A 17,500-nucleotide genomic window follows, 5' to 3' on the forward strand; every position below is an offset into this window, starting at 1 on the left:
TGATAGACATTATCAAATGTTCAGTTGCCCTTCATGTTATGGATAATAGCTATTTATTATCAAGGAATTGTGATCAGGAGTTTAAAAAATAACTAACATATACAGCAAAATTATTAGTTCAATCCTTTTATTATAAGCTAATTCACCTATAGTTTAGAGGTGTCTTGAATTCTTTCGCGAATCATATCATCTCATTCGAAATTAGGACATTTGCAATGAAATAATTCTGCACTAAAGATTTTAAAGATTTCGAAATCTCTTGATTACTTGGAATATATTGCAGTTTTGTTTCTAGACTCGTTTGCATAGGTGCGTTTTGTTAGTTTGACAATAGAGTGTTGAACATTAGATATTGAATTTCACATTATTTTCATAAATTAAGTTTTATAATACCTTTGAACTATCTTAGTGCCAGTGAACTCCTGTTCACTCTGGTATATTGCAAAATCAAGAGAGACGTCTCTGTTGTTTTATTGAATTCAAATGTCCACATGAGACCTCACTTCTTTTAACCAACGAGCCAACCAATAGATTAAAACGTTAATTTAGACCATTTTATGGTGTAATTCTCGATATATATATATATATATATATATATATATATATATATATATATATATAATTTATTCATATTTATAAATATATATATATATATATATATATATATATATATAATTTATTCATATTTATAAATATATATATATATATATATATATATATATATATATATATATATATATATATATAAGCATATATATACACATATAAGCATATATGTATACATACATACATATATATATATATATACATATATACATACATGCATATATATATACATACAATATACATACATGCATATATACATACATACAATATATATATATATATATATATATATATATATATATATAATATATATATATATATACACACATATATATATGTATATATATGCACACATACATAATACATATATATATTATATATTATATATATATATATATATATATATATATATATATATATATATATATGTATATATATATATATATACATATATATGTATATATATGCACACATACATATATACATATATATATATATATATATATATATATATATATATATATATATCCGGGAAAATATCAGTTCTGCTTTAAAAAAAAAATTATATCAGATAAATAATTCATTGAGTCTTCTAAATATGAATCAACTACTCCGCCGATTATATTTCTTTTACGGATGTTTCAATTGTGTTTTCACGGAATTATGATTATGATTATGATTATTATTATGATTATGATTAGTATCTAAGTTACAAGCCTAACTGGAAAAGCTGCAATTTATACGTATGTCGTATCTTAGTTTTAGTCGAGTAAGATCTCTGATCTTGTCGTTAGTCTTCATCGTTGTTAACGGTTCTCCTCTTGAACCTTTTTAAGCACTTTTCATAAGTTCATCGACTGCTACTTTATCATTACTTCTAAACCTCGAAGTAAAATATCATTAAGCAGTAATGGATAAAAGAATCATCTCTTTCGTATGAATAACTTTTTCAAAGAAATCTTTAAGAAAATTATTATACGAGACTTATAAATCCATATTCTCTATGAGATTACGATTTAATTTAGTTGACTACAGAGATTGTTTCTCTGCAGATATGGAAAAATCTTCGCACATATAAACTGGTTAATAAGTAAACAAATTATTCTTAGATGGACAAAAATCTGACTCGTAGACATTAGTACACACATACATACACATACACATACGCACACACACACACACACACACACAATACGAGTAGACAAAGACTGAATGATTAACTGACTGACATTCCTATCTCGATAATTGCATCAGAAAAAAAAACCTGTTTGTTTATCTATATGAAATTTCTCGTCATTGTTGAACTGCTCCTAAAAATACAAGCGTCGTAATGCCATTGATTTACCTATCAATATATTTATCTACGGTATATTCTCGTTCGCTTAACAACAACGTCGTCTTATTCGGCTTCCTATCATTCAACAATAACGCAGTCCTATACGATTGCCATTTTCGTTTATTCTTTATTGGTGAAAGTATGATGTATCAACTTCTTTTGTCCATTGCAGTGAACGATGTAATTTACTCCTGGGAATTTATGTAATCTGTTTGGGAGCTTTGTGGTTTCATCATGGGTCCTAACGATGATAAGAGATAATGAAAACCAATTGATATTCTTGATAGCATTGATAAGTCTTTCTTTCATGTAACTGAAAGATGATACTTACTTTACTTACTTTAAGGGCTGCTTAACTGGTCCTGTGCAGCAGGGGAACCCTACTCTCTCTACACGGTTGTTTTATGATGTTCATTCGGGAGCATTTAACATGTCACAATGCGAATTGTTCGCTTACTGTTTGATTATCACTGTCAAAACACTGGCAAAACAAGGTCTTTAGTTTCCTTTTGAAAGTCTTAATATCTTCAATTATTTGGATGTCTCGTGGGAGCCTATTGTATAGTCTCGGGGCCGCATATTTAAATGCTTTAGAGCCTACAGTAGACATGTATCCAGGTTCTGATAGTTTGAAACCATCTGTAACTATTCTCGTGGCAGAAATATTTACTGGTTGCACAATATGTAGCAATTCTATTAGATATTTTGGACGAAGGGTTCTGATAACTTTGTGGGTTATTGTACATATCTTGAATTTAATTCTCGCTTAAATCGGCAGCCAATGTAGATCAATTAGCATAGGAGTGATCCTTTCTCTAGGTGGGACACCTTTTATCAGTCTTGTTCCTCTGTTTATTATGCTGTGTAATTTCTTAAGTCAAACCTTTGGTAGATTGTAGTAGATGGAGTTACAGTAGTCGATTCTGGCAATCACACAGTTTATCACAAGTTTCTTTACGGAACATTCATCCAGGTACTTTTTTTTATAAAAGCAATATTTCTTAGATGATAAACCAGCAGTTTTTACTACATTATTTATTTGGGCATTGAGAGACAAGTTGCAGTCAAGAAATACGCCTAGATCACGAACTTTACTAGATATCAGCACTGAATTGAATACCTGGTAATCTTTTATCACTATCATTATGGTGCAACAATGAATACGTGCACTGTAATCCCAGTTTGATTAAGATCACGAGTTGTCGATTAAATCGTCTTTACTTGAATATAAATAAGACTGAATAGGTTTAATCCTTTTAGTACACTTGAATTTTTTTTTTGTAAAAACGGTAAATGTCTGGCAACATTTATTCCAGTATTTTTACCGGTTTAAAACGGATATATTAACGTTAAGTAGTGATATTACTTTCACTAACCCGTAAAAGATAATAAAGTAGGGTAAAATTACGGTCGCCTGTATTTTACTGAAATACAGCTGAGAACAGCACATTTTACGGAGAATTTCCGATTAAAATTAATTTTCTTTTAAGTGTACGTCCGTATGGGCTGTTTATTGAAGTTTCCAATGTAATAGTCATTGTTCTTAGTGATTCGTTTTATTATCCTCTTTGTACACTAAATTGATTTCCATCGATTATGGGCTAAATATTTGACGATAAATGCAGCAGACGTTAGTTGACGAAGGATTTTCTGGATACATGACAAAGATTCGAATCAAGCCACAACGCAAGGAATAAATTCTTCGCGCTTGGTATGTGAAATAAAAAGGCCCTATTCTACGCAAAACCCATTTGATTGTTAAATATACAGTTTCCAGAATATTAAATGATCAAACTAACATCTGAAATTATTGTTGCGTGTGTAATGAATCATTATCATTAACTTCCGTGTCTTCCACAACTAATTAGGCTACTGTTCCACTAACTGGCTTCCTATAAGAATTAGGTTTTGGTTTATGGTATGTTTATATTCTTACTAATGGCATTGGGTTTTCTTGCGAAATTACTATTAAAACGTTAAGGAGAATATTGCAATAATGGTCATCGGCCTGTGGTTCACAAGAAGGCCTAATACAACTGTACTCATCGGGAGACATGTATTCACAATGCAAAAGACAAATATAAGACATGAGATACTAAACTCTGGTGACTTTTGTAATTTTCGATTATTCCTGGTATATAATATGAAAGTGATATAAATGACGAGGTGTGTTCAAGGTCAATGATTAACAATTTTCCTCATGATTATGCAATCTAAACACTTCTACTTCTTCTTTGACAAGTTTGTCCCTACCTGGGGTCGCTGTAATGGTTCTTCAACACATTTCTCCATGTCCTTCGGTCCTGTGCATCTTTCTCAATCACTCCTTACTCCCTCGTGTCTCTTTTCACAGTCATGATCACGGTAAATAAAAAAACCCTCGATCTCTATCAAAAGTTCAAAACATCATAAGCTAAGCCAATCGGTCGCCCCACTATTGCTTAAGCTGAAGAATTGCTACTAGAATCTATTAAAATTTCAACCCGATATGAAATTTTAAACCTGGAACATTCGAGATAATGATTTGATTGTTGTTGTTTTCAGGTTAAAGTGGCATTTGTCCAACCCAGGAATATGAAAATCATGAACAAAAAGCAGGTGTAAAATGTTGAAGTTAAGAAGATGATTAATGCGGGTCTCTGAACTTGGTCATTTAACCGAGATGATTCAATAAAACCATTTCTATAATCAAATGAAAAGACCCATTTTTTTTTTTTCTTTTTTTTTTTTTTTTTTTTTTTTTGTTAGAAGAAACCAGCATATCAAATTTACTACATATGACTCGGGTCTGTTAAAACTAGAAGGAGATTATTTTAAAAGACTTGTACTGTGTTAAATACAATTAGATAACGAAAAAAATATAATGACAAAACAATTAACGTTATTCATTACTGAGGTACAAGTGATCTCAAATGCCAGTAATCATAAGAATATAAAATGAAAGCTTTTAGCCCAAATGAAACATTAGAGGAGTATTAAGCCCTTTCCTTTAGCTAATAAAAACATTATTCCTGTCAACAAACAATGCGTGGAGAGGAAAATAGAAAATTAATACCAAAAATAATAATGAAGACGCAACATCTCATACACATTTGTTTACCATAAAACTCATGAAAAGAAAACGAATATCAAAAGAAAAACAGAAAACGTAACCTTAGGGTAACCTATCTATGTTAACTAGCTGCTTTATAGACATGACCACTCTTCAAACAGAATTAAAATGCCTAACAAATGATAGCAGTAAGCTATTTGCTATGTGAGAATTCAAGCATATTTACTAAGTAACGAAGTATACCTAAAGCGGCATTTGTTTATAAGAGCACTCTCTCCATTTACTCGGAAATTATACAGTCCTGCAGCTCTCCTCTTCTTGTACAATTATTAGAAGGTTCTTTAAATTGGGGGAAAGCAAAAAGGGTAAGATATGTTGAGCAAGGGGGAAGGTATTATAAAAAAAAAAACTAGGTTGGTTTTCTCACTAAACGACCTTTAACTGATATCGTCAACATAGTCAATCTAACCGAATTTTGTAATGCCAGCGTACATTTGATATTATTATTATTATTATTATTATTATTATTATTATTATTATTATTATTATTATTATTATTATTATTATTATTATTATTCAAGCTACACCCAAGTTGGAAAAGCAAGATGCTATAAGCCCAATGGTTCCAAGGGGGAAAAATAAATTATTATTATTATTATTATTATTATTATTATTAGTCAAGCTACAACCCTAGTTTGAAAAGCAAGATGCTATAAGCCCAAGGGTTCCAAGGGGGAAAATAGCCCAGTGAGGAAAAAATAAGGAAATAAATAAACGATATAAGAAGTAATGAAAAATTAAAAAGATATTTAAAAAAATATTAACATTAAAAAAGATAATTCATATATAACTATAAAAAGACTTATATCAGCCTGTTCAACATAAAAACCTTTGCTACAACTTTGAATTTTTTAAGTTCTACTGATTCAACTACCCGATTAGGAAGATCACTCCACAACTTGGTCACAGCTGGGATAAAACTTTTAGAATACTGTGTAGTACTGATCCTCATGATGGAGAAGGCCTGACTATTAGAATTAAGTGCATACCTGATATTGCGAACATTGCGAACAGGATAGTACTGTCCGGGAAGATCTGAATGCAAAGAATAGTTAGAATTATGAAAAATCTTATGCAACATACATAATGAACTAATTGAACGACTGTGTCAGAGATTAATCTCTAGATCAGGAATACAAAATTTAATAGACAATAAGTTTCTGTCCAACAAATTAAGATGATTCAGCAGTTGAAGACTAGACTAGACATTGTAACTATCATATTAGAAACATAGCATTTATTAGTAAATACTTAGATGAAAAATCTATGGCCATACTCATTTATCACCACATATTTTCAAGAATTGATTACTGCAACTCACTGTTCTATGGCTTACCAAATTATCAGCTGAAGAAAATTCAGAGAGTACAAAACAGAGCTGCTAGATTGATAAAAGGACTACACAATAGGGAAAGAGTTACCCCTGCACTAATTAAATTACACTGGCTGCCGGTAAAAGCGATTGATTGATTGATTTAAAGTTTTCAGGCATCCTGACATCTAAGGTCCCGGTAAAAGCTAGAATTGAATACAAGCTACTCTTACTAACGTTTAAGATACTGAACCAAAATGAACCAAAATATCTAAAAGAATGCCTGAATAAACTAGAACTAGAAACAAATGTTAACACAAGACACATGAGTGACAAACATAGGCTATCTGAACCAAGAACAAATAGTAAATTTGGTGAAAGGGCTTTTAGCTACTGTGCGCCTAGACATTATAATAAACTGCCAACTGAAATGAAGGACCTAAAGGGAGCAATTGAATTTAAGAAGAAACTAAAGACATTACTTTTCACAAGATCATATGATTTGGAAGATGCTACAATCAAAGAATTGTATAAGTTATGAAAATGTTTCGTTAGATGATTAATATGGACCCGCCCGAGAAGTAGTTCACTCGACTTCAGTGGAGGGTTGGATTTAAACCCAAAACAAGTAAACAAGTACGAGAACAATGCTCGAAACAAGGCAGAATGACAAATAAAACACTTCTTCAGAATAGATTGATAATCGAAAATCTAAAAAGAATTTCTCAACAAGCCCATTTTTTTGTGCAATTGAAGTAGAGATATACCGAATGTTTCTCAAAAGTAGATTTGACATCAAGAATCACACCTAAGAGTCATGCAGAGATTAAAAAGATACATTGTCAATGCTGAGATCCTGATGCTGAGGAGCCACTGTCCTCGACCTACTTACAATCATACTTTAGTTTTGTTAGGGTTCAACTCCATGCCCCATAATTTGCACAATGCACTAATTTTAGCTAGATCTCATTAAGGGATTTAGCGATAAGAACTACACCACTATGTATCAATATGTGAGTTGCCATTACATGGTTCCCCTCCTGAAGCAGATATGTGTGAGAAAGAGGGCGACCTACCCTAGAGTGTTGTCCTGTTGTTGGGTCATCTTGTAAAAGATACTTAAGTTTTAGGCAGTACATAGTAATTTAGTTCTTTTTTATGTGAACTTAAAGGAGAAAAGCTTTCGGAGAATGACGCATGACACAGAATAGGCCCGTGTATGAGGGCATAAGCAGTGGCTTGCAAGTATCGATGTGCATGAAGATGTGTGTAGGTCTTCCGGTATGTGGTGCTTTTCCAGGAGCTTGCATAGAGTAGCATTTCTCCATACGGAACGAACTTGTTTTCTAGGCCAAACTACATGTTATGTGCATATAGTATGAAAAGTAATGGGCCAAGAACATTACCCTGAGGAACATTTAGTAGCATTATCTGCATATGGAATGAGCTTTTTTCTCGGCCAAACCGTGGTAATATTTCGATAAGAGTCCCACCCAGCCATTACCGCTTACCAGTTCATAGGAGCTTGATGCTTTTCTTTTTTCACGATCGAAGCGAGCGCAGGGTGAAACAATCATTAAGGACTCTTCACGAAATATTATCGAAATCTGATGGTTTTTGCTCCCCCATGCACTCTTTTCCACTCACGAAAAAAGAAAAACAAGCTCCTATGTACTGGCAAGTGGTAATGGCTGGGTGGGACTATTGAAATATTACCCAAACTGCATGCCATGTGTATATAGTATGAAAAATAATGTGCCAAGAACACTACCCTGAGGAACACCAGATATCACATTCATATACTCACTATGATCCCCATCAATAAAAACTCTTTGCAATCTATTACTTAAAAGTTCAATAATGTTACTAAGAAAAGACCCACCCACTCCCAACTGTTTGGATTTGAAAACAAGAGTCTCATGATTAACACAATCAAAGGCTTCACTAAAATCAAGGCCAATCATACGAACTTCCTGACCCCACTCAAAGGATTTCTGTACAGTATTGAAGATTTTAAGAAGAGCATCACATGCTCCAAGGCCTTTACGAAAGCCAAGTTCCAAACTAGGAAACATACGATTACCTTCAGCAAGCACATTTAGACGTTTTGCTAAAAAAAAAGTTCAAAAACTTTAGATAATATGAGAGTTATGGAAATTTTGCGGTAATCAGCTGGGCTTGAGCAACCACAAACACATTTATATAATGGAGTAACATTACCAAATCTCCAACAAATGCTAGTAGAACCTCATCTTGATAACTTGCAGTAAATAACAAAACTTAGTAGCTAAGAAATCTGCAGTCATTATAAAAAAGGAAAAATACCTTTTTGGGTCTACACCTTCATAAGCATCAAGGTCCATCAAGAGAGCTTTAATCTTACAAGTCCAAAAAACTAAACTAGTTAGTTTAGCCTTAGGAAAACAGAAATAAGAAGATCAAATTTCTCATTACTCTGCTTACTGTCAAACACATCAGCTAAAAGGGATGCCTTTTCCTTTGGATAATGAGTGACAGAGCCATCTGGTTTAAGTAAAGAAGGAACTGTTACGTCTATATTAAAGAGGGCAGATTTAAGGGTAGCCCACCACTCATGTTCCTGAGTTGTATCATAAAGGTTTCTTTTATGGTTAAATCATATTACTTTTCAGTTGAAGCATAAACTCTGAGAAAAAGCTCTAAGTTGAGTATAGTTTTCCGAGTCAAATCTGATCTGTTACCCTTCCCAAGATGATAGATCACCTGCTTCTCCTAATAAGTACGTCTACAATCATCATTGAATCAGGGGTTGTCTTTTACTTGGTACATTAGCACACGAGAAGGGATATGCTTATTGATTATGTTAACCAGATTTTCATTCAAAAGAACACAAGGATCAACACTATTATATAATTATGACCAATGCAAGGTTAAAAAATAACTCAAAATGCCATTCCAGTCTGCTCGATATTTTATAGAAATCTTACAATAAAATGATAGCTTAGGGACAGACTGCTCAGTCCTTCTTACTAATGAAATAATCCTATGCATCAACTAGGGAACCCACCTTATTTGTTATAACGCCAGGGGAGTCAGTATATACTAGATTCAAGCAGTTACCAGACCTGTGAATAGCTTCTCTTATGATTTGCTCCATGTCTGATTCAGAGGAAAATCCCAAAGCTCTTCCCGGAAATCTCCGACTGGCTTTGTGAACAAGAAGATACCCCAATAGCGTATGACGCCCTCAAAACATACCTTCTGCAGCAGTACTCACCGTCGCCAGCCGCCCATATAGCAAAGCTTTTTCAGCTCTCTCAACAACCGTTAGAGGACCAAAGGGCTTCGCTCGCCCTCAGGGAAATGACCAGTATCGCTCACCTGCAACCTGCCACAGACGTCTCTCCTCGTCATGTGAACCTATTTCGTGCCCTTTGGGTACGCTGTTTACCCGAACCTGTACGTGCTGCTATACCCAATGTCGATAGTTTACCCATAAAGGACTTGATGACCAAAGCCGACGCCTTATGGTCAGCCGCTTCACGAACTTCAAGACCTCCATCAACGCCTCCACTCCTGATGAAGAGGACACCTATTCAACGTTAACCGAAGCCGATGTGAATGCCGTAGGACACACATGCCTACCCCGTGACGTGCCGGAGCGGTGACAAAGCCACCCATCACCCACCACTTGCTCGAGCCCCAACCAATGACATCTACAGCCATCGGCCGCAGTTTTGCTACTACCACTCCAGATTCGGGGCTGCCGCGAAGAAATGCGCCAAGGATTGTCAGTGGGCAAAAAACGTGTAAGTAGGCCATCGCTCATGGCTGTGGCCTACCAGTGTTTCTAATCTTTTCTTTTTCCATGATGCAGGAACGGGATTGCGATTTTAGGTAGACATGGGTGCTTGTAGTTTTCTTTTGCCAAGGGAACTCTTCAGGACACGACGTAGTCTGTCTAAGTCTGCCGACATCCACCTGGTAGCTGCCAACGGATCTGAGATACCCACCTAAGGTTACGAGAACCTCACATTATCGTTTGGAAACAGCAAATTTTATTGGAAGTTTCTCGTTGCTGACGTCACATCGCCAATCCTCGATGCGGATTTCCTCTCTCATTTCCACCGTCTGGTCGATGTCGCCAACCAATGATTGGTCAACGCAGACTCGTACTTGTCGACACCTCTTCCACCCGCCCCCTCCAACCTCGCTCTCCATATCAGCGTACCCAAAGATGCCTACGCCCACCACCTAACGTCATACCCGGAAGTTTTCCGTCCAGAACTTCGCCAAACGCCCACGGTTCCTGTCAAACACGGTATTTATTACCATATCAAGACGACGGGACCCCAGTCTTCGTCAAAATCAGATGTCTGGTACCGGATCGAATGGCAGCCACCAAACAGACGTTTGCCGAAATGGAAGAAATGGACCTTTGTCAAAAGGCCTCCAGCCCATGGTCGTCACCCTTACTCATCGTCCTGAAGAAAGACGGCTCCTCCGTCCGTGTGGGGATTACAGGCGCCTGAACATGCAAACAGAACCGGATCACTACCCTCTCCCAAACATTGCCGACGTGACCTCATACCTGCACAAAGCGAAGGTTTTCTCCACGCTCGACCTCCTGAAGGGGTATTATCAGGTGCCTATGAACCCAGGAGACATCCCAAAGACTGCCATCACCACTCCCTTTGGTACATACACCTTCAATTATTCCTGTTTTGGCCCTAATAATGTTGGGGCCACTTTTCAACGTCTCATGGATAGCATCTTAGGGGACCTCCCCTTCTGTGTATGTTACGTGGAAGACATACTCACGTTCTCTTCCTCAAAAGAGGAACACCTCCATCACCTGCACATTGTGCTCGACTGTCTGCAACAAAACGGCCTTGTAGTCCGGTACGACAAGTGTACCTTTGGCGCCAACGAAGTGTCATTCTTAGGGCACCGCATCACTCCTGAAGGAGTCCATCCCCTCCCTGAGAAGGTAGCAGCCATTCAGAACTTCCCCACACCCTCGACCATCAAAGCACTGCATGAATTCTTGGGCATGATCAACTAATATCACCATTTTCTGCTAGCCATTGCCGTCACTCTTGCTCCCCTCTACGCCTCCCTCAAGGGCAAGCCAAAAGACCTGAAGTGGGGCCCATTTTCAAGAAGCGGCCTTCTGCAATGAAAAGAATGCCCTATCAACCGCTGCTGCTCTCACTTTTCCCGTCCCACATCCCCCTCTCCTTCTCTCCACCGATACCAGCGACGTCACCATTGGTACAGTACTCGAACAGGTGGTCAACGGCTCGCCCCACCCATTGGTCTTCTTCAGCAGAAAACTGTCCAAGGCAGAATCGGGTTATTTTACCTTCGATCATGAATTGCTGGCGGTGTACTTGGCTGTCCATCACTTTCCCATTTCTTAGAAGGTACGCCCTTCGTCATTCACGCAGATCACATGCCTCTGGTGCACGCCTTCACTCGACAGTCTGTCGCCAGGTCCACCCATCAACGCCTACAATACAATTGCACCCTTCAACATATCCCTGGGAAAATGAATCCCGTTGCCGATGCCCTGTCAAGAAACATGTTAGCTGCCATTCAACTGGGATTGGATTACAATGCCTTGGCTGAAACCCAACCACAGGATCCAGAGTATCAAGCATGCAAGACATTCTGCACATCCCTCCGTTGGGAAGACGTCCCCCTCGACGACTCCAACACCACCCTCCTCTGTGACATCAGTACTGGTAGACCGCGACCGTAGATTCCTGCTCCCATGCGTCGACAGGTGTTTTTATTCACAGCCTTTCACATCCCTCGCGCCGTTCTACTTCACAGCTGCTGAAAACGAAGTTCATTTGGCACGGTATTACTAAGGATGCTAAGGAATGAGTCCGTACCTGTACTTCTTGCCAATCTTCCAAAGTACATCGACACACGGATTCAGGAGTGGGCACCTTTCCTCAACCTCAGCGTCGTTTCGCCCACATTCATGTCGACATTGTAGGCCCCTACCCACATCACAAGGACATCGTTACCTGTTTACCGTCATCGACCGCTCCACTCGTTGGCCTGAAGCCATTCCCATGGAAACTGCAATGTCCGTCTCATGTACATCTGCCTTACTCTCAGGATGGATAGCAAGATTTGGTATCCCTGAGCATATTACTTCTGACAAGGGTACTACTTTCACCTCTCAATTGTGGACATCATTAGCGAATCTCCTGGGCATCACCCTACATCAGACAACTGCCTACAACCCCGCAGCCAATGGAATGGTTGAACGTTTTCATCGCACCCTCAAAGCAGCTTTGATGTCACGCTGCAAGGACTCCAACTGGTTTACTCAGCTTCCCTGGATCCTCCTGGGACTAAGGACCACCCCTAAAGACGCCCTGGATGTCTCGGCAGCTGAAATGGTGTATGGCGACCCGTTGGTCATCCCTGCCGAATTTTTTCCTTCTGCAACCTCCTCCAACGGTCTCCAGCACATTCGTCACTTCGTGGGAAAACTTACTCCATGCCCCCAGCGAAGCATCACATACTGTCAGACTTGCACTCTGCAACGCACGCCTTCCTACATAACGACACTAGCAAGCCATCGCTGACGCCCCCTTACACGGGCCCTTTCCTTGTGATCCGACGCAATCCGAAAGCATTCCTACTAAACTTTCGTGGCAAAGAAGACTGGGTCTCCATTGATCGTCTAAAACCTGCTTATCTCCTGCCAGATGACCCACCTACAGTTCGCTTCTCTAGATCAGGACGCCCTATTTAACAAGTACAGTATGTCATTTTTAGGGGGGGAGCCATGTACCACCCGTGTGTCACACGATCGTATATAGTAACGACATTTCTCTTTTTTGTATATATTATCCTTTGTATCTTCGCTCTCCCCTTGCATTGACAGTAACTTGTTTTAACCTGTCTGCATATTCCATTGGTAACTGTTAACAGAACCGGTTGCTGGTTTGACAAGAAATAGCATGTCTGCATCTTGTGACCTTCTTACCGGGACCTACTTTGTATATATACTCGATGTATCTTAATAAAGTTACTCAGTTGCTTCCATCTCGCCTTTGGGTCACAAGCTACTCTTGGCTCGTCACAGAAGCAGGGACCTCGGTCATCATATACACCGCCATTCTTCTTGCCCTAGGAATGGCCTCCCATTTCAAAATTATGGGCTTATTGAAACCAGTTATAAGGAGCTCAGATAGGTGTCTCATTTGGAAAACCAAAGTTTCCGACCATAAAAAAATATCATACTGTCTGAACACAACTGTAAGGTCTCTAATTCTGGCATGCAGACCACGAATATGGCAATACAGTAGACGACACTGGCAAAGTCAAGGACGTACTGTTTCTGGATTTCGCTCATGTCTCCAGACAGGATAAGAATTAAAACCAATAAAACAGATTCATCATACATACTAACTTACGAATAATGATAACAAAAACAATATGCACAGAAATATATTTAAAGTGATTGATACAACCCATAGAGTAGAGATAAAAATTGGGATAAAATTGGTTAATTGCCAACACACAATGCAAGGTTATGTACCCTCCAAGATAGCCTCTTCAACGGAAGGGAGGACAGTAGGGATGGTTTTGAAAAGGAATACTTTCGAGAAGATAGAAAGATAGATAAAGCAAAGACAACCTCTTGATAAACCGCCAGGCATGCATGGCCCTTCTATTAAGTATGATCAACACACCATTTCACCATCACACCATTTCAAAGAAAATAAGAGAAAACAGATAAAATATTGTGCCCGAGCGTACCTATAAAAAGTGTAACATATGCCTTGAGAAATGCTGCCTTACTTTCCGGATGGAGAGCAAGATTTGACATCCTAGAGCATATTACTTCTCATATAGGTACCACTTTCACCTCTATTGTGGACATCATTATAGCATCTTTTCGACATTACCCTACACCAGAATATCACTTACAACCCTACGGCTAACGGAATGGTGGAACATTTCCATCATACCTTCAAAACAGCTTTGATGTCCCACTACATGACTCCAGCCAGTTTCTACAACTATAATGTATCCTCCCTGGATTGAAGACAACTATAAAGGACACCGCGGATATCTCAGAGGCTGAAATGGTGTATAGCAACCCGTTGCTTGTCTGTGCTGAATTTTTCCCATCCGCCACCTCCAACAATGACCTCCAGTGCCTACGTCACGTTGGGGGGGATTTAACCCCTGCCGTCAGACTTACAAGCTTCCAGCAAAGCAGCACATACCGAAAAACCTTCACACTGGAGCAAATATCTTCATGCACATCGACACTTGCAAGCCACCTCTTAAGCCCCCATATACGGGCCATTCCGTGTCATGTATTGTACTCCGAAAGCTTTTCTCCTTTCATGGAAGAGAACTGAATCACCACTAACTGCCTAAAACCTGCGTGTCTCCTGCAAGATGACCAAACAACAGTAGAACTCTCTAGGGTAAATCACCCTCATTCACATGCATGTCTGCTCCAGGAGGGGAACCATGTAATGGCAACGTACACATAGAAGAATACCATATTCATTTTCTTCTACAAGTGTAAACAGCAACCCACCTGACTCAATCAACTCGAACAACAAAAGCCGTCGAATTTAAAACACTAATTTTCATTACCTTTACCATATTGTCGATTGTTATGCCAATGTCAACCTTATTGACAAAAGTCACTGAACATACATACGCAATTTCCACCATTATGTATTTGCTAAATAAATTTTAATTCATTCTGAAGCCTACCATCGATTAATGCATCCTTCATTCCCGCCACAAAAGTGACAAATCATCTCCAGACAATGACGAGAGTGCGACTTTCAATAAGTTACCTCGGCATTAAGAAAACAATCATGTGTACTTAAATTCTTCTATTTAGCACTATTCACTATCAATGTAATCATTCTCTTCCTGGTTAATTGCAGTTCTACGTTGCTCAAGATAAGTGAGGTAGAAGCAAGCAAAGCCTCTGATAAGATACAAAGATAAGAACAGGGATGGCCAAACACCTTTGCTACGTGGTAATCAACACAAGCTCCTTTTCTTCGTTGCTGTGGCTGAATACATTCATCTTCAGTGATGCCTTCAGATTATTCAAGTAAGATTTTCCCCATTTTTTATGTTTCATAAGAGAAAATGTTGCTATTTGTTCTTAGTTTCCTCTTGATTTTCGCTTAGCAATAAATAAAAGTGACTCTACCAGTCACGAGGTGATGGGGCAGTCAGTGACGGATATATGGACTCTTGAATTAGCAAGTATAATTAACTATTATTTCAATGACGTAGTCTTGAATGCTCGAAAAACGCTGGATATTCGTCAGATTGATGAACATTCATAATTACTCAGGCGCAGTCATGAACTCTAGGTAAACCAGAGAAATTTAAAAGAAAATGCAATTAGGAAATTGATCGAGAATCCTGGATTCAGAAATTAAGAACTGCTTAGACTTTAAAAGTATTCTAAAACACTGAAATTAGGGCATGTTGTGTAGTGCTAATCTCAAGTAATCGTTTCACACACACACACACACACACATATATATATATATATATATATATATATATATATATATATATATATATATATATATATATATATATATATATATATATATATATATGGGATCCGGACAGAATCCCGACAGCCATAATCCCGACAGACCAAAATCTTGACAAAAACCAAATGCTGACAGCCAAAATCCCGACCCAAAATTCATATATATATATATATATATATATATATATATATATGTATATATATATATATATATATATATATATATATATATATATATATGTATATATATACACACATACATACATACATATATATATATATATATATATATATATATATATATATATACACATACATTATATATATATATATATATATATATATATATATATATATATATATATATATATATATATATAGAGAGAGAGAGAGAGAGAGAGAGAGAGAGAGAGAGAGAGAGAGAGATAGATATATATATAGATAGATAGATAAGAAAAATTTACAAGGATACTATCCATCTTTTCTTTTGCTTTCTTCATTCTTGCTATCTACTCTCTATGACTTAGTCTTCACTTCAAAGCGCTTAAAATCTATTTCATATATTTGAGGTAACAAAAAAAACTGTTCTTTATATACAAAGAAATATTCGCATGGATATAAATTTAAAAAGTTAAAACTTTATTGAAAGGATATCCTGCTAAAGGACAAATATAATTCATAATAGAAAGAATTTCACAGCATAATGGAATATCCGACATGGATAAAGAATCTAAAAAGGTAAAAACATTTTTAAGGGATAAATTAAATATATGTATATATATACATATATATATAATCATATACATACATATATACATATATATATATATATATATATATATATATATATATATACATATATATGTAAGTATAATTATATATATATAAAATTATATACATACATATATATATACACATATATCTATACATACATATAAATATACATTTTACATATATAAATATACATTTTACATATATAAATATATATGCATTTATATATATACACATATATCTATACATGCATATATATACATATATATCCATACATACATATATAAATATACATATATATATATATATATATATATATATATATATATATATATATATATATATATACATATATATTTATATGTATGAATATATAAATGTATATATATGTATACATATATACATACATATATATACATACATATACATACATATAGGTAGTAGGTTGGCCAGGGCACCAGCCACCCGTTGAGATACTAACTCTAGAGAGTTATTGGGTCCTTTGACTGGCCAGACAGTACATTGGAGCCCCCTCTCTCGTTACGGCTCATTTCATCTTTGGCCTATTCCTAACACATTCTCCTCTTTCCTCATACACTTGACAATACTAAAATTACCAAACAATTCTTCTTCTCTCAAGAGGGTAACTACTGCACTGTAAGTCTTCAGTGGCTACTTTCTTCTTGGTAATGGTATAAGAGACTCTTTAGCTATGGTAAGCAGTTATTCTAGGAGAAGGACACTCCAAAATCAAACCATTGTTCTCTATTCTTCGGTAGTACAATAGCCTCTGTACCATGGTCTTCC

The 17,500-nt window shown here is 36.6% G+C and overlaps 1 protein-coding gene across 1 annotated transcript in view; it reads left to right on the plus strand.

Moving 5' to 3' along the window:
* Positions 1–15,305: 15,305 nt before the first annotated feature.
* LOC137647071 (pre-mRNA 3' end processing protein WDR33-like) overlaps positions 15,306–17,500 on the plus strand; it is a 49,363-nt gene continuing 47,168 nt past the window's right edge. The window contains exon 1 of the mRNA XM_068380238.1: positions 15,306–15,463. Coding sequence (XP_068236339.1) covers positions 15,445–15,463 — 19 coding nt within the window. The 5' untranslated portion in view covers positions 15,306–15,444. The remainder of the gene's footprint in view (positions 15,464–17,500) is intronic.

This window comes from Palaemon carinicauda, chromosome 9 (assembly GCF_036898095.1).
Source record: "Palaemon carinicauda isolate YSFRI2023 chromosome 9, ASM3689809v2, whole genome shotgun sequence".
Lineage (NCBI taxonomy): Eukaryota > Metazoa > Arthropoda > Malacostraca > Decapoda > Palaemonidae > Palaemon > Palaemon carinicauda.